The sequence below is a fragment of the Marmota flaviventris genome, chromosome X (genome assembly GCF_047511675.1).
Source record: "Marmota flaviventris isolate mMarFla1 chromosome X, mMarFla1.hap1, whole genome shotgun sequence".
In the NCBI taxonomy this organism is placed as follows: domain Eukaryota; kingdom Metazoa; phylum Chordata; class Mammalia; order Rodentia; family Sciuridae; genus Marmota; species Marmota flaviventris.
In genome coordinates this window covers 56732395-56760252 of record NC_092518.1, presented here as the reverse complement: position 1 = coordinate 56760252, position 27858 = coordinate 56732395, and the positions used below count along the sequence as shown (strand labels likewise).

Sequence of the window (27858 nt, the reverse complement as noted above, 5' to 3'; positions counted from 1 at the left end):
CAAAGATGAAGGGGTTTTTATCTGATGGGCATGTATTTTCCTCAATAAAGTATAAAGCAAAATCAACAACAGAGAGTAGGAGGGAATGATTCAAAGAATGTGAGTAAGGTAAGAAGGACTTGTTTCAAAGAGCAGGGTAATTAAGAGGAAAGGAAAATTTTTCAGTCATGTGGAGGAGGATCTAGTCAAGGTTGATTATCATTAACCTGCCCAGTTGTGTGATTGTCTACAAAAATCCTGAATTGCACAGGTTAAAATATGAAGAATATTCATGTTTGGATTCCTCTGAGGATGAAAGGGAACTCTGGAGTCTTGACTAGAGAGTTGGAGGTATTTGGAAAATAATACTAATGATAATATATTCAGGAATTTAGGTGGGTAAAGGAGCAAGCAAAGACTGGAGGGGAATGATAAAGAGCAAAAGTGTGTGTGGGTAGTGGGGGTCAGTGAATTGGAGGTTTCATGAGGTCAAAGAATTGTTGTAGTGGGTTTACTTAACCGAGTGAGCTGGGGAAACTTGGCAAGTTGTAGCCAGACAATGTGTTTGAATTAATTATTCCTGAAGTCTACATTATGGTAATATTTAGGGTTTGACTATGTGACTAGATAGCTGACATGGGATTCTTTGAACCAAACCACAGAACCTTTCTTTCCTTCACATATTTGAACACTGTCATTCACGCACTTTTATTTTTTATAGACACACAATAATTGTACACATTCATAGATACGGTGTGATAATTCAATACCTATATACAACATATAATGTCAGTCCTTGGAATAGAACTCAGGGCATTATCAGTGCTAGGCAAGTGCTTTATCACTGAACTATACTCCCAGCTCACCATTTTTTTTTTCTCTTGGGTACTGGGGATTGAACTCAGGGGCGCTCAACCACTGAGCCACATCCCCAGCCCTATTTTGATTTTATTTAGAGATAGAGTCTCACTTTTGCTGAGGTTGGCTTTGAACTCAGGATCCTCCTGCCTCAGCCTCCCAAGCCAGTGGGATTACAGGTATGCACCACTGCACCTAACCACTTTATTATTGTTTTAATTTTTTTTACTTGTAGATGGACACAATACCTTTATTTTATTTATTTATTTTCATGTGGTGCTGAGGATCCAACCCAGTGCCTCATATTTGCTAGGTAAGTGCTCTAACACTGAGCCACAACTCCAGCCCTTATTATTTTTTAAAATGATACCTAAAAACAAAAAATGCTGGGTGTCACGAGCCATCTATGGGCTGTGTGTGAGCAGTATGAGGAGACTGGCTTGACATTGCTCCTTGATTGGTATGTGCGACATATGTGTGACTTTTCTCTCACTCCGACTCTGATCCCACACAGCACCTGAGATGGGTGTGGCTTTCCAAGATGTCAATCAACCTGCTGACCGCAAGACATCACCAAGCAAGACTCCACCTTTCGAAACCCAATCCCTTGCCTTATTTGGGTGGAATACTCTATGAATGGCTTTCCCCCGATAAATAGGGGGGTTTCAGGTGTGCTCTTTTTCTTGCCTCTTGCCTCCCGTGTTCCCCCTGCCCCCCAGCGTGGGAGTTGACACCTGAGGTGGCAGAGCGTTCCCTGACCCCCAAAAAAATGTGTTTTGTATTTGTGTGGGTTTTTTGGTTGCCAGCCTGGCCAGCTGGCGACAGTTGGGTGTGATGGCTCTTGCCTATATAACCAGGGACTCAGGAGACAGGCCACAGGATCACAAGTTCAAGGCCTGCCTGGGCAACTTAGTGAGACCCTGTCTCAAGATATAAATAGAACTAGGAGCCAGGTGCCTGTAATCCCAGAGGCTCAGGAGACTGAGGCAGGAGGATTGCAAGTTCAAAGCCAGTCAGCAAAAGCAAGGTGCTAAGCAACTCAGTGAGAACCTGTTTCTAAATAAAATACAAAATAGAGCTGGGGATGTGCTCCTGAGTTCAATCTCTGTACCCCCCAAAAAAGAACTGGGGATATGGGAATATATCTCAGTGGTAAAGCACCCTTGAATTTAATCACCAGTAGTCCCCCCAAATCCTACATATGAATGAGGGGGTACCACATGATTTAATTTTTTTTTAGTTGTTGATAGACATTTGTTTTATTTATTTATTTATTTTTATGTGGTGCTGAGGATCCAACCCAGTGCTTCACACATGCTAGGCAAGTACTATATGACTGAGCCACAACCCCAGCCCCCACATGATGTTTTAACACACATATATTGTGTGTATTTTTTGGAAATCAAACCCAATTATGCTTTATCACTGAGCTACATCCCCAACCCTTTTTATTTATTTATTTATTTTATTTTGAGGCAGGGTCTCACTAAATTGCAGGAAGGCATATGAACTTGTAATCTTCCTGTCTCAGTTTCTAGAGTCACTGGTATTACAGGCATGAGCCACCAAACCTGGCTACATTGTATGTTTAATCAGCATAATCATATCTAGCTCCTCAAACATTCATCATTTCTTTATGGTGAAAACATTCAAATTCCTTTCTTCTAGCTTTTTGAAATATATAGTGCATTATCATTATGTATAGTCACCCTACTGTGCAATAGCACATTTATCATTTCTATGAATTGGAAACCTTTGAATTCCTCTCTACTATTTCTTCATGAAATAATAAATTGTTGTAAGCTATATTTACCCCACTGTGCTATAGAATACTAGGACCTTATTCTTCCTATCTAACTGCATTTTTATACCCATTATCCAACCTTCCTTTATCCCCACTCTCATCCACATACTTCTTGGGTTCAGTAGGCGGCCCTGTAATTAATGACCTTCAAGATTTTCACTGGAGCTGTGCACACTACTCAGGAGGCTGAGGCAGAAGGATTGCAAATTCAATGCCAGCCTCAACAATTTAGTGAGGATCCATCTCAAGATAAAAAATAATAATAATAATAAAAAGGGTGTAACTCAGTGGTAGATGCCTCTGGGTTCAATCCCTAGAATGAGAAAAAAAGTTTCTCAGGAACCTATCTTTTTTGTCTTATTTTTCCACTTCTTCAAAATCTCAGGTGCTGGGCAAAGTTGATTATAAGCTTTCCCATCTTGCTTTTATGCACAAGTGTCCTTCCTCCTGAAATGCCTTCCCCACAATTTCCGAACTGACACATTTTACTTATCCCTTAAGCCTGTTTAAAAGCTGTGGCATCCATGAAGACTTTCCAGAACTTCCTTTCGGGATTCCTCTGTGTGAATTCCTACGGTGCTTCAAGCATACCTCTCTGAGGACACTTATTACTTCCTATTTTGTGTCCTATCACTTAATTGGGTCAAGTTTATCTCTATCACCTCGAGGAGATCAAGATTACACCATAAATAAAGCAATTTTCTACTTCATCTTCAAGTCTGATGCCTGACCAATTATTCACTATTAATGTTAACTTCAGGTTTCCAAAGTGAGATATGTGATTATTTTAGGTGTTACGCAGTCATGTTTTAATAGCTAGATAATTATTTTAATTTTAATGTGTATTAAATAAATACTTCATTTACCATTTATGATAGTGGTCAAATATTTTCTTTTAAAGAATAATCCTAGTGCCTCAGGAGGCTGAGGCAGGAGGATCCTGAGTGCAGGGCCAGCCTCAGCAACTTAGTGAGGCGCTAAGCAACTCAGTGAGACCCTGTCTCTAAATAAAATATAAAAAGGGCTGGGGATGTGGCTCTTTGGTTAAGTGTCCCTGGGTTTGATACCTGGTTCCTAAATAAATAAATCTAAGAGAGTCAGGCACAACGGCTCACACCTGTAATTCCAGTGACTTTGGGAGGTTGAGGCAGGAGGATCACAAATTCAAAGCCAGCCTCAGCAACTTAGCAAGACAATGTCTTAATATAAAAAATAAAAGGGCTGAGGGTGTAGCTCCGTGGTAGAACACCCCTGGATTCAATCCCCAGTGCCTCTAAAAAGCAAAAACAAAACCAGAAAACAATTTCCCCTCAACTCCCTCTAGCTAGTGCCTGAAATGCTAGCCTACAGCCATAGTCTACCTCTTCATGCTCTATTCACTCAACCCACCATGGCTTCCACCTCCACCACCTGATTCTTGAAATGATCAATTACATCCTAATTTATACAACCAATGAACCATGCTCTGTGCTTATCTTATTTAACCTGGCTCTCTAGGTAGCATTTGGCAATGTGCACTGTTCCTGAAAAGTTCTTTCCTCCCTAAACTTCTGCCTCACTCCAGTTGCTTTAGTCATTCTTTTTCCATCTCCTTTACTAAATCCTCCTCCTCTGTTAGTGTTCCCCTAATTTAATATTATCTATATTAATCTCCTAATATGATAATAATTAGAAAATAATTAAAAAGTAATGTTTATACCTAGTTACAAAATAGGAAAATGACAGAAGGAAAATCAGAGGTTACTAGCTTTTTATATATTTTTTCAGGAAAAGAATTATGTATAAATACATCTTCTTTTGTTCTCTCACAAATATTCTACATCTCACTGTTTTGTTTGCACTTAACAGAGTGTCTTGAAGATATTTATTTATTTATTTATTATTGATATTGGAAATTGAACCCAGGAGCACTTTACCACTGAGCTACACTCCCAGTCTTTTTATTTTGAGATAAGGTCTCACTAAGTTGCTTAGAGTTTTGCTTAATTGCTGAGACTGGCCTAAAATTTACTATGATCCTGACTCAACCTACTGAGTCACTAGGATTGCAGGTGTGAACAGCCACACCCTGCTTGAAGATCTTTTTATACCACCTATTGACACATAATACTTTTTTTTTTTTTTGGTACTAAGGATTGAACCCAGGGCATTGCCATGCTAGGCAAGTGCTTTGTCATTAAGCTACACATTAATGTATTTCAACTTATTAACTAGCTATTTGATGATGCACATTAGGTAGCTTCCAAGTTTTATGCTGTTATTAATAATGTCTCAGTTAGGCATTGTGGATCATGCCTGTAATCTCAGTGACCTGGAAGCTGAGGTAGGAGGATCTCAGAGGCCAGCCTTGGCAACTTAGTGAGACTCTCAGCAACTTAGTGAAACCCTGTCTCAAAATAAAGAATAAAAAGGACTGGTGATGTCGCTCAGTGGAAAAGTACCCCGGGTTCAATCCCCAGTAGTACTGCTGCTAGTACTACTACTACTACTACTAATGATAATAATAACAATAATAATAAATGTTTCAGTAGGAGTTGGGTATGTAGCTCATCAGTAAAGCACATGTTTTGCATGCATGAAATCCTGGGTTCCATCCCTGGCACCAAAAATTTCTCTCAGTAAATATTCTTATAGATATGTAATTTTTTTTTTAAAGAAAGAGAGAGAGAGAGAGAGAAATTTTTTAGTGTTTATTTTTTAGTTTTCGGCGGACACAACATCTTTGTTTGTATGTGGTGCTGAGGATCGAACCCGGGCCGCACGCATGCCAGGTGAGCACGCTACCGCTTGAGCCACATCCCCAGCCCTAGATATGTAATTTAAAAATTCTTATAAGTGGAATTTCAGATCAAGAGGAATGTGTTACTAATTCTTATATCAAAGTACCCTCCACAACAGCTATAAGCATATCTAACCCTATCATGCATGAAAGTGTTTACCATCAATTTTTCAATGTCTAGACCTTAATGTGTTTTACCAGTCTGTAGAGTAAGGACTGAGATCTCACAGTTGTTTTGATTTAAAATTCTTTAATTTTAAATTAAAGAGTTGAATATCTTATATTTGCTTTACAATTCTTTTTAATATTTTTTAGTTGTATACATTTATTTATTTTTATGTGGTGCTGAGGATTGAACCTGGTGCCTCACACACTTCAGGCAAGCGCTCTACCACTGAGCTACAACCCCAGCCCCTTACATTTATTTTATGAAAACTATATATCCTTCAATCATTTTTCTATCAGTGTTTCTGTTTTTCTTTCTTTCTTTGCTACTGGGGATTGAAGCTAGGGACACATTACCACTGAGCTACACTCCTAACCCTTTTGTCTTTTGAGACAGGGTCTTGCTAAATTGCCTTTGAACTTCTGATCCTCATAACTCAGCTTCCTCAGTCACTGGGACTACAGGCTTGCACCACTGTTGATCTTATTAATTTGTAAGGTCTCTTTGTGTTTAAAGAAAAATATTCAACTTGTGTTGCGAGTAGTTTTCTTTTTGTTTAGGGGTTTTTGTTTGTTTGTTTGCTTGTTTGTTTTTGGTTATGTACTTGGGATTGAACCCAGAAACACTCTATCACTGAGCTACATCCCCACCACTTTTTATTTTTGAGACAGGGTTTCCCTAAGTTGCCCAGGCTGGCTTCAAACTTGTAATCCTCTATCATAGCCTTATGAATAGCTGCAACTACAGGGGTGCACCACTGCAGCTGGCCTTTTCTTTTATCCCAAAGCAATCTTTGGTCCCACACAGTTTTCATCACATATTATATGTTCTCCCATGATGACTCCTACACCTGTAACTCAAGCCCAGTCTTCTAATTCCAAATCCTAGTAGTTGACTATGTATCTTTACCCATATGAAGCTTACTTCATACATTTTATAAACTCAGTGCACCTGGAACTGAATTCATATCCCCCAAGTATTATTTCTCTTATGCTCCTTCTATCCTAGTAATTTCTCCAGAAATCTGTCACCTGCTTCTTTCTTACCTCCCACATCCACACCTCCAAAACTCCTGAAGTATTTTGCCCAAGTGACCACAATGTCCTCCTAAATCCTTGTTATGTTACACAATGGTTAAAGAGCATAAGCTGCAGTTCAGACAAAACAGGGGTTTTTTGTTTTATTTATTTATTTTTTGCTTTGCTTTGCTTTGCAGTGCTGGGGTCAGAACCCAGAGCCTCATGTATGCTAGGCAAACACTCTACCACTGAATAGAACATTCATCCCCCAAACTTGATTTGTAAACAGGCCCTGATCTTTCAAAGTTATGTGATTGACAGCATATTTCTTACCTAAAACTTGTTCCCTCTTCTATAAAAAATAATTATAACAGCTACTTCATAGGAAAGGACAACATGAAATTGTGTGCATAATAACTAGCATATGAGTCAGTAAGTGGTAGCCATTATCTCCCTGCTCTAGCTTCCTTCAACCTCTTCCAAGCCACCCTCCTTGCTGTTATTCAAATTAACAAATTCAACTGTCACTCTACTGGGAATTTTTGTGATTTCCTACCTCTTTTCCCCACACACATACCATTTACAAGATAACATGTGATCACCTCAGGAAAGTATACAAGGTCATTCAAATGGTCTGTTAATTTTCACAACCCCATACATCTTAACCTCTAACTACATTAAAACTGTATGTCATAGCCCAAGAATAATCAGTTTTTCCATATTTCTATGGTTTTCTGCATACCATTCACTGACAGTCAAGCTCTCCCCACCCACACTCACTTTTTTGACAATACTAGGGACTGAACCAGGCAGCTCTCTACCACTGAGCTACATCCTCAGTCTCTTTTGTTTATTTGGTATCAGGGATTGAACCCAAGAGTGCTTAAACACTGAACCACATTTCCAAGCCCATTTTATTTTTTGAGATAGGGTATTGCTAAATTGATTAGTACCTCACTAAATTACTGAGGCTTGTCTTGAACTTGCAATCCTCCTGCCTGCCCCCCCCCCCCCAGTCGCTGGGATTACAGGCATGCACCACCCTGCCCAGCTCCAGCCCTTTATTGTTTTGAGGCAAATTCTTGTTAAATTGACCAGACTGGCCTCAAACTTCTGATCCTTCTGCTTTAGCTTGGATTATAGGCATGCACTTGGCTCTCTGTGCTTTTAACACTAAACACTTACCCCTGCCCCAGGTCAAATAATCATTTTGTATTTATGTATACCTGCTTGTCCCCCCCACTAGATTGTGAGTTCCTTGAAGGCAGAGACTATGTTTTATTCATGTCTGTATCACCAGCTCCCAGCATAGGGTCTAACATTTCATATGTTTGTTGGATAAATGGATTAATGAATGGTTCATAGTCTGAGCAGAGCTGACCTCTATTCCCCTATGATTTCTTTAGCAATCAGTACCCTTGTATATATACAGTCCTTTACCAAAACCCCTTCTGTCCACCCCTCCTCCCAGCAGTGTCAAGCACCCAGCCAAAATTTCTGTTGCCCAGGCAGTCACAGGAGTCTGGGACTGGTCCAACTAGAAGTGGTGGAACAGAAGACAATGGACTCAGTGTAGGCCCTAACCAATGCCAGTGTTGAGATCAGAGTCCACCCCCAAATCTCAGCAACAAGTATTGCTATCTACTTATCCAGAGCTTAATCTTCAGTGTAGCAAGGGAGAAAACATATCTTAAGTGTAATTAGACTGGGGTGCTGCTTATACTACCCCCAAGCCCCAATCTACAAGAAGCACACCCAGGCATAGCAAAACATTTTGTAGTGATTTGAGAAAAGACAAGGGACATTTCTCTGAAGCCCTCCAGTCTTTAAGCGAGGCTCTACATATCATCTCTAGCAAAGAACAACACCATTTCTTTTTTCAATATTTTTACCATTTCTTTTAATAATATTTTTTAAAGCCAGTAAGCAACTACAGAGACCATTTAAAAGTAGACAAGTAAAAAAAAATATGAGAAACAGCAAAGACACATCCTTTACTCCACAATAAATACAGAGCTGTATTAGTAACCCCCACCAACATTATATGGGAGGGTTGGCTCTCCATGGGATCAAGAGTACTCTCCATTATTGTGCAGGGGGGGACCAGCCAGCACTTGGTTGTAATTATGTCAAAATTGGTGGACACATGAATTGCTGAGATCAAGGTCTACAGTTTTGGCCCTTGATTTGCATATGGGTTGGTCAGGCTTAACTTCTTCCAGGCTGTGCTGGATTCCATAGCTGAAGTAGATAGCAAACCCTAGTGGGTAAAGGTAGCTGTGAGGTGGGGCAGCAGTGATCTGTAAAGGTTTAACATGTCTCCTACTGGAGATAAGAAAGGGACAGGAGTTGGGATAGGACATCCAAAAGGCTTACTCTCCCCAAGTGGATACTTACCAATCAGCATCCAGACCCCAAATCGGGCCCAGGTACCAGCTGTCATCTGCATCATAAGGTAAACATTCACAAAGATGCTCACTAGTGGGAGGAAAGGCACAGCAGGCACCTAGAAACAAAGGAAATTTTCCTTTTCACATGTGACAATGTGAACTAAAAAGAGACCTCTATTTTTCTCAGGGCAAAAAAGGCCAAGTTTAGCCGCTACTCAGGCACTGTATTTCAGTGGCCTCTCATTTATATGGGACTCCCAGAATACATAAAGTTTGGGGAAATAGAACTGGAAAGAAACTACTGGGAGGAAGCAAAAGAAGTCTTTGGCCTAGGTACCTCCTATATCTTCCCTTTCATGCCCAATTTAAGTATATCTAGAGACCTTGGACCACAGGCATCTCATGCTTATTCACCCAAGATAGGTTGGTGAGGACGGAGGGAGAGGTCATTTACCTTAAAGTGAAGGGGACTGGAGTTCTGTGGCTGTCTACAGATAACCATAGTCGTTCCAGTAATAAGCAACAGAAGGAGTACAACCACTGCCACCCACACTGGGTCTCCAGAAAGCAGTGGAAATGGCACCAGGCAAAGGACAGTCAGCAGTAGAGCTTCAAAGGTCAAGTTGAGAGACATCAAAACCAATTCTTGTGATCAACATGACAAGATATCAGGCACCCCATTCCGAGGGTCACCCTCTTTCTACCACCAAATGTCATGACATATTGTCCACCCCAAAGTCACCCAAAGAGAAATTCCACTGCTCACCAAGTAATGAGGAACAAACATAAACAACTTGGCCAGAGAGTGGAGTAGGGTCAGAATTGAGTGGGCAAAACAGTGCCTGGAGGGTCAGTTTCTCTGCTTCAGGAACCTTCTCCTCCTGCAACTCCACTTCCTCTTCCCCAGGCTTCATTTCCTGGTCAGGCTGATACCTGAGGCAAGATTAAGAAAGCAGTTTTAAAAACAACTCTTAACCACTTCACCATCTTCTCCCAGGCAACTTTACCTTCACATTACCATTAAGAATAAGAAGCTCTTTTTGACAGTGAGATACCCAAAGTCATAAAGGAAAGTCAGGATGACCAAGGTGCAAGAGAAAGGAGTAGATCCCTATCCTTCCTTAAGAATAAAATCCCAAATCACAGTATACAGAGAAACGGAGTCCTACCTGAGGATGAGAACACAAATGGACACCAGGGAGTAAGCAAGCAGGGTCCCAATTGACATGAGGTCCACAAGATCAGTGAGTTCAAAGAGGAATGCCATGAATGCTAAAATTGATGGGCAGAAGACAAAGAAGTGAGAGATGGGAATAATGAAGTTAAAGGAACTAGTGAAACAACTAAGGATTTTTCCCTACCTGCAATAATGCCAGAGACCACAGTGGCCATGATGGGGGTATGAGTGCCGGTGTGGATCCTAGCCAGGACACGGAATAGGAGACCATCCTCTGCCATTGCATAGATCACCCGAGGCATGGGGAACATAGAGCCCAAGAGGCTGCATTAAAGAATGCCCAGAATGACATGAGTTGACTTGGGTCATCTCTTCCCAAACCTACATGTTTAATATTTTCCCACCTTTCTTTTGCAGCTCTTTTAATGGATATTCTCTGGTACTAAATGCCATGATCTGAGACTTTGGTCAGAGGAAAACAAGCAATTGGTGTTTTGGGGGTTTTGGGTTTTTTTTAAGACTTGGGATTGAACCTGGAGGTACTATACTGAGGTACATACGTGCCCAGTCCCTTTAACTTTTTATTTTTTTAAATATTTTTTTAGTTGTCAATGAACTTTATTTTATTTATATGCAGTGCTGAGAATTAAATCCAATGCCTCATTCATGCTAGGCAAGCACTCTACCACTGAGCCACAATCCCAGCTCTAACTTTTTATTTTGAGACAGAGTCTCACTATGTTTCCAAGGCTGGCTTCAAATTTAGGATTCTCCTGCCTCAGCCTTCCAAATCACTGGGATTACAGGTGTGCAGCATGGTGCCCAGCTGAAACAAACATTTGATACTAACCTCGTAGAAAGAGCACAGAGGGAGCCAACAGCCACAACATAGCGGGCAGGAGCCCATCCAACATGGAGAAAAGCCTCAGGCAAAGGGCTTTCAGGCTGGAGTTGGTAGTAAGGCATCATGAGGGTGAGTGCCGAAGAGACACCAAAGTACGCCAAAAAGCAGACAAACAGTGAGATCACAATGCTCATGGGGATGGAACGCTGTGGATTTTGGGCCTCTTCCCCTGCAGGAAAGGGCACAGCACAAAAATTTTGATCCAGGGAAACAGGTTCACTCCTCTACCACCCTCATTATGCATGCAGCCTGAGCACACATAGCATCCAAGCCCCAGTGAGAATGCAATGATCCTGTTACCGGTGGTAGCAATACAGTCGAAACCAACAAACGCATAGAAACAGGTAGCAGCTCCCCGGAGAATCCCCTGGATGCCAAATGGCACAAATCCTCCAGAGCCCAGAGGGCCCAAGCTAGAGCAGAAGAAGGAATGGAAAAGGTAAGGGTGATGTTTAGCCAACTCCATACCTTTTCTCTAACGTCAAACTACTTGGCTAAGTTTTCCAAGGCCCGGCCTCCCATGCTTCCCCACCCTCATCAAGAATCCCTCAGCATGGATCTGCTTACTCCTCATTCTGACCCCAGCACTGCAGCTCTGAAGAAGAGTAAAACTCTCTAACCTATTGGTGTCATTGAGTCCAGCCTTGGTCAATTCATAGTCTTCTTCATTGAGCCTCCAGTTGTGTAGGTCTCCCTTAATGAAGCCAGAGACGATGATAAAACCAAGAACCAAAAGGTTCACCCCTGTGAACACTTTGGTAACCAGGGCTGATTCACTAGCCCCCAGAGCCAGCAATCCTGTGGGAGAAATTCAATCAGGACCTTGAGAAAGGAAGATCCCTCAGTCCAAGCTTTCTTTTCCTGCCTCTATGGGGCTGACTCATTCCTTCCCAGCTTCTCTACCTCCAGGCCATTATCCCCTTCACCTAGCCCTTCCCAGTCCCAGCCCTAGCCCCTAGGCTAAGCCCCACCCAGCCCCTCCCCCCCATCAACATCTGCCCCTTGCCTCACCAGTGAGCAGCAACACAAGGCCCAAAGCAAAGAAATCTGGATATTCTGCAAGGAAATGGGGCACATGCAGTGAGATGGACCCCTTTAGAGTCTGAGAGATGTGGTTCCCAATCAGGTTGTCAAAAGCAGAGCTCCAGGCACGGGCCACACTGGCTGTACCTGGTAGAGCAGAGGGAGAAACACCGGGTCAAATTCCCTCCCTCCCCCACACTAGTCTCACATAAATAACTGTCATAACCCATTATCACCTAAACTTTACTGGTTTTCTTTTTTTTCAATTGAATCCAGAGCCTTGGTGCCAGAGGTGCACACACATGCTCTACCACTGATTTATATTCACAGCCCTATAATTACTTTTAAAGAACCAAAACCAGTCACTTAATGAAGGAAACTTTGCCAGGTGAATAGAACAATTTCTCCATACCTCTGACCCTCCCAGACCCCCACCAACACACATTTAGCCCTATTGAGGTCCTGTGAATAATAAAGAATTCAAGGGCTTCACCATTCAACGCAAATTTTCTGATCCAAAGCCCCTTTGCTGGCTGTGAAGTTCCCTCCCTGCCCAGTCTCTCACCAATGACGTAGGAGAGGATGAGATTCCAGCCAGTGGTGAAGGCCCAGAGTTCACCAACAGTGACATAGCTGTAGAGATAAGCAGAACCAGAACGGGGAACCCGGGCACCAAACTCGGCATAGCACAGCCCAGCCAACACAGAAGACAGAGCAGCCACCAAAAAGGAGATCACAATAGATGGTCCTGCTTTATCTTTGGCGACCTCACCAGCCAGGACATATACACCTGCACCCAATGTGCTGCCCACACCCAGGGCCACTAAGTCCAGAGTGCTCAGGCATCTGGCAAGGCGAGTCTCATTCATGCCTGGCTCCAGTGTACGTCTCCGTACCAGCTTTCGACCAAATCTGCGAAGTGCCTGCCACAGCATTCTAGTTGGAATTGAAGAGGATACTAGGATCTGGTGAAAAACAAGACAAAAGCCCTTCAATAGGGCTCATTATCCCTAAGCTCTAAAAGTGAATTCCAAAACTCACTCCACCAAGCAAAAGAGCTATGGGAGGGAAAGGGGCACAGGAGGGGGGGACTGAAGGGACAAAGGCAAGTCACTCTACCTCTAACCTCAGTTACTTCATATGGAAGTAGGCATTAAAATAATGCAAGTAGGGATTACAATACCTCACAAGGTTTGTGGAAGGACTAATTTCAGCAGAAGCACGTGAAAGCCCCTAGTAATAAAGTGGCTGGCACCTATTAAGTGCTCAGACACTATTGGGTTTCTTCTTTCACTAGCCAGGAACCTACAAGATTTATCCTAGACCCCAATGCAGGAACCCTGCTTCCTGGCCTGAGGCTCCTTGGGAATTAAACACAACTCAACTCGGGAGAGGCCAGCAACTCCAGGGAGAGCCCCCTTTTCATAGCCATGCACCTTTCAGTACTAGCCCCCAAGACTCCAGAGACATGGACCCCAGGCCTCCCAGGAGATGGGTCCGACCTCAGTTACAGATTTTAAAAAGTGAGCACTGGCTCAGTTCCATGCCTCCTCACCGAGCCCACCCCGCTCAATTGGCGCTGCCTTCGCCCAAGGGAGTAAGCAAATGTTCCCCCACTTCCTCTCGCCGGGCTAAGCTGACCTGTGAGCATCAACAGCGAGGCGGGGCTTCGACATCTAAGATTTGGAGACTCGCCCCGGGAGGGGCCCCAGAGCAGCCCGAGATTGCTTGCACTTCCCACTTGGCGGAGATCTGGGGTCCCGACCGTTGCCCCCTGACTCAGCTCCCAGATTTTTGGGCTTCCATCTAGAAATGGTTTGGGATTGGGGTCGATATTGGGAGCCCTAACTCCCGGGGCCGGGGTCTCGCCAGCAACAGGTCACAGTGGCGTTGATGGAACTGCATGTGATGGTTGCCTGAGAGAATCCTAGGTATGCCGAGACCCTCGCCGTCCCCCCCTTCAACACACGTGTCGTTCCCGGAGGCTTACCAGAGAGCTGTGACTAGCACAGGGAGCTGAGAATCTCCAGTCAGGTTGGAAAGGCTGACTTAAACCGAGTTGGGTTTGAGCTGCCGACTTCAGTAGCTCTCGCTTCAAAGCTGCTGCTTAGGGTCGTTGCGCGCCAAGCGCCCCTTATATTAACCAGGAGGCGGAGTCAGTAACGTCATGGGATCCCACCCCCAATCCTCCTCCCTACACACAACACACACACACACACACACACACGCGCGCGCGCGCACATAAATACACACACACACACACACACACACACACACACACACACACACTTGGCTTTGCAAAAGGGATTGCGTGGGGTCTGAGACTACTTCCCACCCTCAACAGCAAACCTGGTGTGGTGGGGAGCAGAAAAGGGGGAAGGGCAGCCTTTCCCCACTGCCTCACTGTTCGTCAGAGCAGGACAATAAGAGGCTTCCTGCCCAGAGACCCCCTGTGATTTTTTACCTTTGTGCTTCCCTAGTCAGAATCCGTGATCCTGGGGGATGGGAGACTCGTGTTGGGGGGGAGGGAGGGAGGGAGAGAGAGAGAGAGAGAGAAGGGTGGAAGAGGCAAAGAGCACCGAGTCTCTTCCTCCCCCTCCCTCAATCTCCCTTAGTTTTCCTGTCTACATGAGGTCCCCCTCCCTGAAATTTTTCCCAAGGACCATACCAGAGTCACCCTCAACCATGGTGTTTCTAATGCAGATAGAAAGAAATTGGGAGATGGTTTCAAACCACCTGTACACAGATAATTAATCCCATCTAGATTTCTAGACCCTGATGTTTCCAAAATGTATCTCCAGCTGCCTATAATTATTAAATATGAAATTCTGACAATGATGAAATATTGGATAAAGGAGCTTAATTTCCACTCCCCACGCCCGTGCTGGGGAGCAAATCCTTGGCCTCCTGCATACTACGCACACACTCTGAGGTTAGAAGAAATGAAAGAAAAAGGTAAAAAGGAGACATAAAGGAAGGATAAGGAAATATAGTTTTTAATTTAAAAGTTCCGCATACTTTTCCAGTCTTGTCACTCCCCAAGCCAGTCTCTCTCCCAGGCCTGTCACTCCCAAATTTTTGGGAAATCTGTAAATCTTAAAGTTAACCATAAATCCCTCACTTAAGATAATCACCTTGTGCACGATTAATTAGCCCACCAATAAATAGATTAAGCAAAGACAGATATGATATTTTAAGAAGCCTGCAATTTAGGAGACTCCAGCATTTTATCTATTCATCAGATAATGAAGACCATATCAGCCTAAGGATCCTGAGAATGACCATACCACCATAAACCATCTTGTGATCACCAGACTGATATCATCCCTACACACCTTTCCATTTCCACAGCTCACCAAGTTTCCTTTAAAAGAGGAGCCAGGACTGGGTATAGTGGTGCATACCAGCTACTCAGGAAGGTAAAGCAGGAGAATTCTATGTTCTAAAGCAGCTGGGCAATTTAGTAAGACCTTGTCTCAAAAATAAATTTAAAAAAGAAAAAAAATGAAGAAATAAATGGCTGGAGATGTAGTACAGTGGTAGAATAACTCTGGTTTAATATCAAATACCGCAAAATAAATAAATGAGGGGGCTGGGGTTGTGGCTGAGTGGTAGAACACTTGCCCAGCATGTGTGAGGCCCTGGGTTCAATTCTCAGCACTGCATATAAATAAATAAAATAAAGGTCCATTGACAGCTAAAAAAAAAAATTAAATAAATAAATGAGGAGCCAAGAACCCCAGTAATTCATATCACTGTCCAGATGGCCTACATTTCTCTCTTGAATGTGTATTCCCTTGTTTTACATCAAATAGTATCAGTTGGGGGGGGAGGGTCCTGGGGATTGAACCCAGATGCACTTTATCAATGAGCTACATCCCCAACTTTTTTTTTTTTCAGATAGCATCTTGCTAAATTGCTTAAGGCCTCCTTAAGTTGCTGAGGCTGACCTCAAACTTGCAATCCTCCTGCCTCTACCTCCTAAATTGCTGGGATTACAATTGTGTGCCATTGTGCCTGGCTGAAGCATCTCTCTCTTGATAGTCTCCATTTTCCCTTGAATATGTATCTGCTTTCCTAAATAAATTCCTGTCTGTTCCTCTACTCACATGTGCTTAAATCATTTTCTTTTACTTACAATAAGGATCCTCCTGCGCCTGAGTCAAGTTCCTGCCTTTCTCCAGGAACTCCTTCAGAGACAATGTCTTCCTTGGGAGACAGTTTTTCTCCTGTGAACTCTCTACTACTGAGCTTTATCCCCAGACCCTTTAGTTCCATTTTACTGATGATTAAACTGAGACTCAGTCATACTTGACCACCTTTTGACAAAACGTGGCTTGTTGCTCCTTAAAGGTTTTTGTTTGTTTGTTTTGTTTTTGGTACTGGGAATTGAACTCAGGGGCGCTCCACCACTGAGCCACATCCCTAGCCCTATTTTGTATTTTATTTAGAGACAGGGTCTCACTGAATTGCTTAGAGCCTCAATAAATTGCTGAGGTTGGCTTTGAATTCACAATCCTCCTGCTTCAGCCTCCAAAACCGCTGGGATTACAAGCATGCACTGCCACATCTAGATGAACTCGCATTTTTGATCCTACTGCCTCAGCCTCTTGAATTGCTTGGATTACAGGCATGCACTGCTGTGTCCAGATGCCTGTTGGAATTTAAAGCCTGACTCCCATAGGTATTATACTTTATTCAAGTGCACAAGAAGAGAAGGTGTTGCTGCAAAAAAAGACAAATGGAAGAAGCACAAGCCAAGAGGCATCTCCTTTTAGGAGAGGAGTTGAATAATCACAATGGATCGGACCCATAATCCATGTGGTCCAATCAGTTCTTACTCATAGGTGAACAAAAAGAGTTGTGATGGTGTGGTTCCCTTTTATCAGGACATCTTGGGGGTTAAGGATGGACCCAAATATCTATGTTTCCTTTTATGATCTATAATGAATATTTTATGAATTAACCATCTAAGTCTTTCTTTCTTTCCTTCCTTCCTTCCTTCCTTCCTTCCTTCCTTCCTTCCTTCCTTCCTTCCTTCTTTCTTTCTTTCTTTCTTTTTCTTGTTGTTACTGGGGATTGAACTCATGGGTGCTTTACCATTGTGCTACATCCCCAGCCCTTTTTATTTTATTTTTTAATTTGAGACAGGATCTCTCTAAGTTGCTGAGGCTGGCCTTGTGATTCTCCTGCCTTAGCCCTTTCAAGTTGCTGGGATTTCAGGCACACACCATCAAGTCCCGGCTTTTAGATGTTTTTTGAATTTTGAGCTAGTTAAAATTCCACTTGGTTATTCCATAAACAAATATTGAGCTGGGCATGTAGCTCAGTGGTGGATTGGCTTAGCATGCCTGAGGTCCTGAGTTTGATCCCCAAAACCACGCCCCCTTACAAAAAAGTATGTACTTATTGAGCGTTGACTATGTATAGGAGCTGGTATAACGAAGAGTCTACAAAGGAAACACAAAATATAAATCCTTGCCCTCCTACTCTTAATAAAATCTAGTTAAAGAAAGAAAACATATACAATGAAATTGAAATAGTATTAATAGAGGTCAGGAATGCAGTGTTACAAACTATACCTAGTTTAAATTCCCATCTAAGCCACTGTAGCCTTGAGCAAATTACCTAACAACTCTGAGCCTCAGTTTTGGTATATGATAGATATAGTTCACAGGGTTGAGGGTTATTGTGATGCTTAGCTGAGATTAGGAAATCAAGTCTTCCTTCCAGCTGCCTGGCATGAGGGACAGATCCAATAAAAACTTGATACATATTCAGACTAATATATTAGTATGTATGATAATATTCAGTTTCTTAGATTCAGGGATTGATTTATTTATGAGATTAGATGGCAAATTGACAATATAAATGTTCAGGCAAAGAAGTCAGTACACACTGGAATATATAAAGAAGTCTTTTTGATTTGTAAAGAGTTGGGAAGGGAGGTTAGCAAGGACCTTGAAGTTGAACAAGTTGAACCTTGAAGTATAAGGAGGAGAGCTGTGGAGATAAATACAGAGATGGCAGAAAATCAAGCCAAGGGCATTTAGACACCATCCTAGCAAATGCAGTGTTTGTTAGAAAGCAGTTGAAGATAAGGTTGGATAAATGGATGCCTCCTTCTTGGAGTAAAAGGTGTCTTAAATATACTATCCAATAGGGCTGAGGCTGTGGCTCTGTGGTAGAGCGCTCGCCTGGCGTGTGTGAGGCACTGGGTTTGATTTTCTGCACGACATATAAATAAATAAAATAAAAGTCTATCAACAACTATATTTTAAAAAATATATATTATCCATTATGTAAACAATACCTCTTGAAAACACTCTAATCATAAGGTTGTTTCCTGGGCAACCAGCCCCCAACAGGAAGCTCTTCTGGAGCCCCAAGCCAACAGTCATTCATAAGCATACAAAAAGACACTTATCACTTTGGAAATTCCAAAGGTTTTAGGAACTGGGTGCCCGGAAACTAGGCTGAAGACCAATTACATCATCTTGTAAATCACAATATCTCTGAGATAAAATCCGTGTGGCATAATAAAATTTACCCATTTTAAGTGTATAATTCAGTAGGACTTAGTATAGTCACAGAGTTGTATATCCATCACATCCCAGAAAGAAACCCTATACCCATTTCCAGTCACTCCCATTTCCTCACAACTCACTCACCCAAGGCCTAAGAAACCACAAGTCCACTCTGAGTCTCCATAAATTTGCCTAGATGTTACTCAAAGAATACAAAGTTTCAGTTATGCAGGATGAATAATTGTGAAAACCTGATGAATGGTGACTGTAGTTGATAATACTATTTCTATTTCTGACAAATGTTTTTTATTTCTGACATAATACCATATATACTTGAATTTTACAAACAAACAAAATAACTCAGTTCCTCTCCCACCAAAAAAGAAAGAAAAAGAAAAGAAAGAAGAAACTTTGAATTAATGGATTGTCAATTAGCTTAATTGTGGCAATCATTTCACAATGTATACCTTTATGGAAACACCATGAAGTACACCTTAAATATATATACATCAATAAGGCAGAAAATAAGTCAGTTGAGAGAAAGAAAATCACTGTTTAGCCCTTACAAAAGTAATAGCTAATTCAGGCAAGGATACTCAATCCTTAGGTGTTGATAAATCCACTATTTACAGGATCTCAAATTATTACCCCACAGATTATATATTGATCCTGTTGTGGGATTCTCACACAGAGAGACTGGACACTGAGGGTTTCAGCTAGGAAGCAGTGTTTATTAGTTCTGCAACTGGCCCAGTGGATTAGCATCCAAAAGTTGAGCTCCTAGTACAGCAGGGTGTTACCTTATATTCTTTATTAGTTTTCCTTTTACATGTTAGCCTCTTTGTCTCCCCTATATGATAACATACATTCTGATTGGATATTATATACTATAGAGTGGCAACTTACAACAGAGTTGTGCACACCCACATAGGTACAGAGAGAGCCATGTGGTAGCCTTCCTTTTTTTTCTGGTAGGGCTCTTACCACAATCCTAAAGAGAAAATTACTTGTATTTTTGTTTTGTTTTGTTTTCTATTTCTGACATAATAAATTATTACAAACTTAGCTGCTTAAAACAACACATTTCTTCCACACTTTATGCAGTTCAGAAGACTGGCATTGTGTGGCAGGATCCTTTTCTCAGGGTCTCACAGGGATAAAAATCAGTCATACATCTACAGATATACATTGCTCTTTTTAAGGATTGAGGGATGAATCCACTTAGATAACTCTAGTTATTGGCAGAATTCACTTTCAGTGTAGTTGTAGGACTGAGGCCCAACTTGACCACATGGTCCTTTCCATCTTAAAGTCACTGTGCCTCAAATCATTGTCCTGCTTTGAATTTCTGATTTCCTCTCTTCTACTTTGTTTGGTGGGGGAGGGGATGCTGAGAATGGAACCTAGAGCCTCACGCATATTAAGTATGAAATCTATCTCTGAACTACATACCCAGGCTTCCTCTTCTACTTTTAAGGGCTCATGTGATTATATCCAGGACAATCTCCATATTTTAATTGGTAACCTAATTACATCTGCAAAGTCCCTTTTACCATATTGCTCAATATATTCATGAGTATAACACCAGAGAAGTTCATAGGGACCAAAATTCTGCCTACAAGCCTTGAGTCTCTCTCTCTCTCTCTCTCTCTCTCTCTCTCTCTCTCTCTCTCTCTCTCTCTCTCATTCGGCCCACTTCATTCTTTCTAATGGAGTGCTATTGACATCTTCAATAAATCTGAATGCTGTTAAAAAAAAAATTCTGCCTATAAGTGAAACTTTACAATGGAGAAATCCAGTGCAAGCTACTTTAACAAAGTGATCAAATTTAGAATGACAAATGACAGAACAGACTGACATTATATGCCTGCAGAAGTGATGCAATGAGAAATACATATCATCCATGTCATAATTTGCCAAAAATGTTTAGCTCGAATCTAGTCAAGAAAAAATAACCAGAGAAAACCAGATTGTAATACATTCTACAAGACAAAAGACAACTAGCCAAACTGCAAATGTTTTGAAGACAAAAGACAAAAAAAAAATGTAAAGGAACCATTTAGAAACTTGAATGTGGACTGCATGTTAGATGATGACAATATCAGTAATGATTGTTTGTTTTGATAACTGTATTGAGGTGATGTAAGAGAATGTCCTTGTTCCTTGGAGATAAAGGCTAAGTATATATGCACTGTGTAAGCACATTTTAGTCAACAATGAATTGCAAATGTGATGGTGTATTCTGTATAGCCTAGGTATGTATTAAGCTATACTATTTACATTTGCATAAGTACACTCTATGATGGTTGTGCAACTATGAAGTCACCTGAGGGCACATCTCTCATAATATACCTCCTGTTAAGGGACACAGGATTGTATTTAGTAATGTAGTGTCATAAACTCATATTTTTTTGGCAAAAATAATGTGTGTGTGTGTGTGTGTGTGTGTGTGTGTATGAAAAGAAAAAATAGTACATGTAACTTGTTGACAATTGGTGAATCTAGGTGAACCCTGTGCATGGGTATTGATTATACTACTCAAAGTATTCATAGGTTTGAAGTTGTTTTAAAAATTAAAAGTTTAATTTGGGTATAGTGGCACACACACCTGTAATTCCAGCTACTTGGAAGACTGCAGCAGGGGATTGCAAGTTCATCAGTTTGGGAAACTTAGTGAGACATTGTCTCAATTTTTTGAAAAAATAAATAAATAAAAGGGCTGAGGATGTGACTCAGGCAGAGAGGATGTGGTTAAGCACCCCTCGGTTCAATTTCTGGTATTAAAAAATATATAATACTGGCTAGGGATGTAGCTCAGTTATTAGAGCACTTGCCTAGCAAGTGTGAAGCCCTTTGTTCAATCCCCAGCACCACACACACACACATACACACACACACATACACACACACAAATGATCATATTATAACAGATAATATCCCACTTTTTCTACTTCATAATTCATTCTGATATCCTTTGGTGTATGAAATTTAAGATACACAAAAAAAATTTGAATTTTTTGTTAAAGTAAGAATCATTTGGCCTAACATAATTCATTAGTCATTCTTTTTTTGGCTATTTGATGATTGTTACATTATCATATATTAAAATTTTAAATATAAGGGCTAGTGGTATTACTCAGTGGAAGAATGCATGCTTCATGCCTGAAGCCCTGGGTTCAATCTCAAGCACAAAAAAGAAAGAAGAAAGAAAGAGAGAGGGAAGGAGGGAAAATGACTAAAGCAAAATATGTTCATGGGAGACACACAGAAAGAGAATATAAGAAGTTAAAAACTGGTCTTGGGCTGTAGCTCAGTGGTAGAGTGTTTGCCTGGCACGTGTGAGGCACTGAGTTCCATCCTCAGCACCACATAAAAATAAATTAAAGAACAAATAAATAAATAAAATAAAGGTATCCATCTACAACTTAAATAAAGTTTTTTTTTAAAAAAGAAGTTAAAAACTAAAAGAGTCAAAATCCCTCTGAAAGAGAAATGAGGAAAGGTACCCCATTTACAATTAAAATAGCCTCAAAAAAAGAAAAAACCTGGGAATCAACCTAACAAAAGAAGCAAAATACCTCTACAATGAAAACTACAGAATGCTAAATAAATTAATTAAAGAAGACATTAGAAGATGGAAATTTTAGTTTGAATCCATCCCATTTATTGATCCCTTGTTCTTAGATAGGCAGAATTAATATTGTCAAAATGACCATACTACCAAAAGCACTATACAGATTTAATGCAATTCCAATCAAAATCCCAATGACATTCCTCATAGATATAGAAAAAGCAGTCATGAAATTCATCTGGAAAAATAAGAAACCCAGAATAGCTAAAGCAATCCTTAGCAAGAAGAGTGAAGCAGGTCACATCATTATACCAGACCTTAAACTATACTACAGAGCAATAGTAACAAAAACAGCATGGTATTGGCACTAAAATAGACATTTAGACCAATGGTACAGAATAGAGGACACAGAGATTAACCCACATAATTACAATTATCTTATATTAAACAAAGGCACCAAAAACATACATTGGAGAAAGATAGCCTCTTCAACAAATGGTGCTGGCAAAACTGGAAACCCATATGCAACAAAATGAAGTTAGTTCTTGCTTCAGCAGCACATATACTAAAATTGGAATGATACAGAGAAGATTAGCATGGCCCCTGTACAAAATGAAATTAACCCTTATCTCTCACCATGCACAAAACTCAACTCAAAGTGGATCAAGGATCTAGGAATTAAACCAGAGACACTGAGTCTATTAGGAAAAAAAGTAGGGGCTGGGGTTGTGGCTCAGAGGGAGAATGCTCACCTAGCATGCATGAGGCACTGGGTTCAATCCTCAGCACCACATAAAGTAAAATAAAGATATGTGTCCACCTATAACTAAAAATAAATATTTTTTTAAAAAAAGAAAAAAAAAGTAGGCCCAAATCTCCATCATGTTGGATTAGGCCCCAACTTCCTTAATAAGACTTCTATAGTACAAGAATTAAAATCAAGAATTAATAAATGGGATGGATTCAAACTAAAAAGCTTCTTCTCAGCAAAAGGAACAATCAGTGAGGTGAATATTTTTACCACATGCACATCAGATAGAGCACTAACCTCTGGGATATATAAAGAACTCAATATCTTAACACCAAAAAACCCCAAATAACCCAATCAATAAATGGGCCAAGGAACTGAACAGACACTTCTCAGAAGATGATGTACAATCAACAAATATGTGAAAAAATGTTCAACATCTCTAGCAATTAGAGAAATGCAAATTAAAAAAAAAAAAAAAACAACTAAGATTTCATCTCACCCCAGTCAGAATGGCAGCTATTAAGAATACAAGCAACAGGGGCTGGGGATGTGGCTCAAGCGGTAGCGCGCTCGCCTGGCATGCGTGCGGCCCGGGTTCGATCCTCAGCACCACATACAAACAAAGATGTTGTGTCCGCCGAGAACTAAAAAATAAATATTAAAAAAAAAATTCTCTCTCTCTCTCTCTCTCCCTCCCTCTCTCACTCTATATTAAAAAAAAAAAAAGAATACAAGCAACAATAAGTGTTGGCAAGGATGTGGGGGGGAAAAGGTACACTCATACACTGCTGGTGGGACTGCAAATTTGGCCTAGACAATAGGGAAGCAGTATGGAGATTCCTTGGAAAACTGGGAATGGAACCACCATTTGACCCAGCTATCCCTTTCCTCCTCAAAGGACTTAAAAACAGCATACTACAGGGACAATCAATGTTTATAGTAGCACAATTCACAATAGCTAAACTGTGGAATCAACCTAGATGCCCTTCAGTTGATGAATGGATAAAAAAAAAAAGTAGTATATATACACAATGGAATATTATTCAGCATTAAAAAGGAATAAAATCATGGCATTTGCAGGTAAATGGATGGAATTGGAGAATATAATGCTAAGTGGAGTTAGCCAATCCCCAAAAAACAAAGGCTGAATGTTTTCTCTGATACAAGGATGTTGAGTCATAATCAAGTTGAGGGGTGGGAGCATGGGAGGATTAGTCGAACTCCAGATAGAGCAAAGAGGAGGGAGAGAAAAGGAGGAGGCATGAGGGTAGGAAAGATGGTGGAATGAGATGGACATCATTATACCCTAAGTACATGTATGAAGACACGAATGGTATGATTCTAATTTGTGTACAACCAGAGATATGCAAAATTGTGCTGTCTATGTATAATATGAATTGTAATGCATTCTGCTGTGATATATAACAAATTAGAATAAAAAAATTTTTTAAAAAGTCAAAATTCCCTCCCTATCCAGTGCAATATTTTCATTTTTAACAGTTTATTTTGCTTTCTTCCAGATTCTGTGCCTATACAAGATAATATGTGTACTATAAAAACACATATTCTTTTTGTGTGTGTGGTGCTGGGGATTGAACCCAGAGCCTTGCATATGCTAGGCAAGCATTCTACCAACTGAGTTATATCCCCAGCACTAAAAGTACATATTCTTTTAAAATCCAAATATGATTATAGCATATATATTATTTTGCCTCTTACTTTTTTTATTAAAAACATTTTTGGGAGGCTTGGAGTATGGTTCAATGGTAGAGTGCTTGCCTAGTATGTGCAAGGTTCTGAGTTTAGTCCCCTGCACCCAAAATAACAACTATATAACAATCAATAATTTTTATTATATATACACACACACACATTTTGAGCTACTTTCCAGATCAGTACTCTTGAACTCATCTCACTCTTTTATTTTTTATTTTTAAATTTTTTTTGGTACTGGGATTTGAACTCCTGGGCACTTTAACACTGAGCTACATACCCCAGGCCTTTTTATTTTTATTTTGAGAGAGAGAGTCTTGCTAAGTTGCCAAGCACCTCACTAAGTTACTCAGGCTGTCCTCAAACGTGAGATCCTCCTGACTCAGCCTCCTAGGTTGCTGGGATTACAGACATGCACCTTTGTGCGCCTGGCTTCACCTTACTCTTTTAAATAGCACTCTAGTGTTCCATGGTGTGGATGGTCCAAAATCCATAAATTATTTAATCAGTTTCATTTTTACACACATTCATGTGGTTTCCAATGTCCTTTCCCAGAACATTTTCTTTCTTTCTTTAATTGACAAGTAAAGATTGCACATGTTTATGGGATACTATGTGATAGTTCCATAATTATATACATTGTGTAATGTTCCAATCATGGTAAGCATGTCTATCTCTTCAAAGATTCTTTGTGGTGAAATTATTCAAAATCCTTTCTTATAGCTTCAACAAAATGTACAGTTAATTATTGTTATCCATAGTTATCCTACTGTACAATATAATAGCATAGCAGAACTCACTTTCCTATCTATAATGTAGTACTTGTTGAACAATCTAATCAGTATTTTTTTGCTAAGAATTGAACTCAGCACCTTGAGTGTGTTACACATGTGTACTACCACTGAGCACACCATCAGCAGTCTGTGTGAGTGTGAGTGTGTGTGTGTGTGTGTGTGCGTGCGTGCAGAATATGGGCATTCTACTCTTCACTTCTGTGAGATCAAGTTTTTTAGATGCCACATACGAGTAAGATGATGTTGTACTTGTCTTTCTGTGCCTGGCTTATTGCACTTAAGGTAATATCTTCCAACTCCATCCATGTTATCAAAAATTATAGGTTTTCATCCTTTTTATAGCAAAATAGCATTCCATTGTACCACATTTTCTTTACCTATTCCTGTTAATGTATACTTAGTTCAACTGCATTTCTTGGGTATTATGAATAGCCAGGACAACATTTTAAACAATAGTTGCTTTACCATGTTTTAACATTTATTAAGGTAAGACTTGGTCCTTTTATAAAGTACTCCAAACAGTTTGTTTTTTTAACTTGAAACAATCATTTTGCTATAATGCTTGTTGTGAAAATGCAAATTTTATCTAAAATCATTGACAAATCATGTGACAAAAAGAGCAGAACATGAATTTTCCTTTGCCTATGTACAATACACAATTTCTCCCCCAATACTGGGATTGAACCCAGGGGTACTCTAACACTGAGCTATATTCCCAGGTCTTTTAATGTTTTTGAGACAAGCTATCACTAAATTGCCCACAATGAGCTCAAAACTTGAGATCTCCTGCCTCAGCCTCTCAAATTGCTGGGGTTACAGGCATGTGTCATCATGCTTGGCCACAACATGTGATTTTGGCTGTGAAAAATAGTAGCTAAACACAGAAGACTGGGCCCGAGGCCAAGTCATTCAGGAATACACATAAAGAACACATGCATATTCTGCAGACATCTCCCAGCTCTATCACTTGAATGTGTGTTATTAGACATACTTATTCACATCTGGTGCTACAACTTTCTACCAAATTTCAGATAACCCTCCTTCTACCAATTCACAAACTATAATTCTTTGACATGTATTTCCACAAGCAAATCTCACGTCTTTTTCAAGGGAAAGTGCCATACTATTGTAGTATTTGTGTATTTTTTTATCATTAAACATAAAAAAACCATGATACCATTTTCATTAAGTTTCTTTCTTTTTTTAGGTATGTCACTGACAAAGATTCTCAGTGTGATGCCTCAAATCTCATCTTTCCCATAAACCCTGTGGTTTTTTAATTGCAAAAATTTGCACAGCTGGGTGATTTTTAGAAATGCATATGTTGCCTTAAAACAGAATTGACTATTTCATTCCAAAAAAAAATTTAGATGAGGTTCTGAATAGGATCACAATAAATTCACCAGTTCCTTTTAAAGAGAACTAACATTATTTATTTATTTATTTGCAGTGCTGGGGATTGAACCCAGGGCCTTGTGCACTCAAGGCAAGCACTCTATCAACTGAGCTATATCCCCAGCCCTAACATTTTTTTTAAAATATTTATTTTTTAGTTTTCGGCGGACACAACATCTTTGTTTGTATGTGGTACTGAGGATCGAACCTGGGCCGCATGCATGCCAGGCGAGCGCGCTACCGCTTGAGCCACATCCCCAGCCCCTAACATTCTTATATTTAGGGTTTTTTATCAAGAAGAAAAAGAATCTCTTCATTAAGTCATTTTGCATTTCTCAGTTGAGTTTTGTGATTTATATATATATTTATTTATTTATAATAAGGATTAAACAACCCAGGGGTGCTTAACCACTAAGCCATATCCCCAGCCCTTTTTATTTTTCATTTTTGAGACAGGGTCTTGCTAAGTTGCTCCGAGTCTTGCTAAGTTGCCAAGGCTGGCTTTTGAACTTGTGATTCTCCTGCCTCAGCCTCCCAGGCCATTTGGATTACAGGCATTCACCACCATGCCCAATAAGTTTTGTAATTTTTAAAAGCTATCCATACATCTTGTTGAGTTTACTTTTAAATACTATAAATATATTTCTTCTATCATGCATATGATTCTTTAAATCTTTTTTTAAATTTTATTTATTTATTTGTATGTGGTGTCTCTCTCTCTCTCTCTCTCTCTCTCTCTCTCTCAGTCAAACCAAAGGCTTTGTACATAACCATATTCTCTATCACTAAGTCATATCCCCAGCCCTGGTTTCTTTTATTGTACTTTTCTAATTGGTTATTTTTTTGGTGTACAAGATTGCTCCTAATTTTTGCATATTTTGTGAAGGAAAATTGATAGCAATGAGTTCATTTTGTGACCCAGACTCGGTTTTGTGCTGTGGTGATCAGTCTGTAAACTTGCTGACATGCCAAAAGACAGTTATTTGCTGAGAAAAACATCCTGAAGAT

At 40.3% G+C, this 27858-nt stretch overlaps 1 protein-coding gene and 1 pseudogene across 1 annotated transcript; one reads left to right on the top strand and one right to left on the bottom strand.

The window, feature by feature from the left end:
* Positions 1-8548: 8548 nt before the first annotated feature.
* Slc7a3 (solute carrier family 7 member 3) lies at positions 8549-14163 on the bottom strand. Its single transcript, XM_027935847.2, has 12 exons — positions 14090-14163; positions 12665-13064; positions 12088-12246; positions 11697-11874; positions 11377-11489; positions 11023-11245; positions 10357-10496; positions 10165-10267; positions 9762-9928; positions 9450-9604; positions 9003-9111; positions 8549-8865 (listed from the first exon to the last, which is right to left on the bottom strand). The coding sequence occupies exons 2-12, from the start codon at positions 13032-13034 to the stop codon at positions 8735-8737; spliced, it is 1848 nt and encodes a 615-aa protein (XP_027791648.1). The 5' UTR covers positions 13035-13064; positions 14090-14163; the 3' UTR covers positions 8549-8734.
* An 8579-nt stretch (positions 14164-22742) lies between these two features.
* LOC114093164 (U6 spliceosomal RNA) lies at positions 22743-22829 on the top strand (annotated as a pseudogene).
* Positions 22830-27858: the final 5029 nt, after the last annotated feature.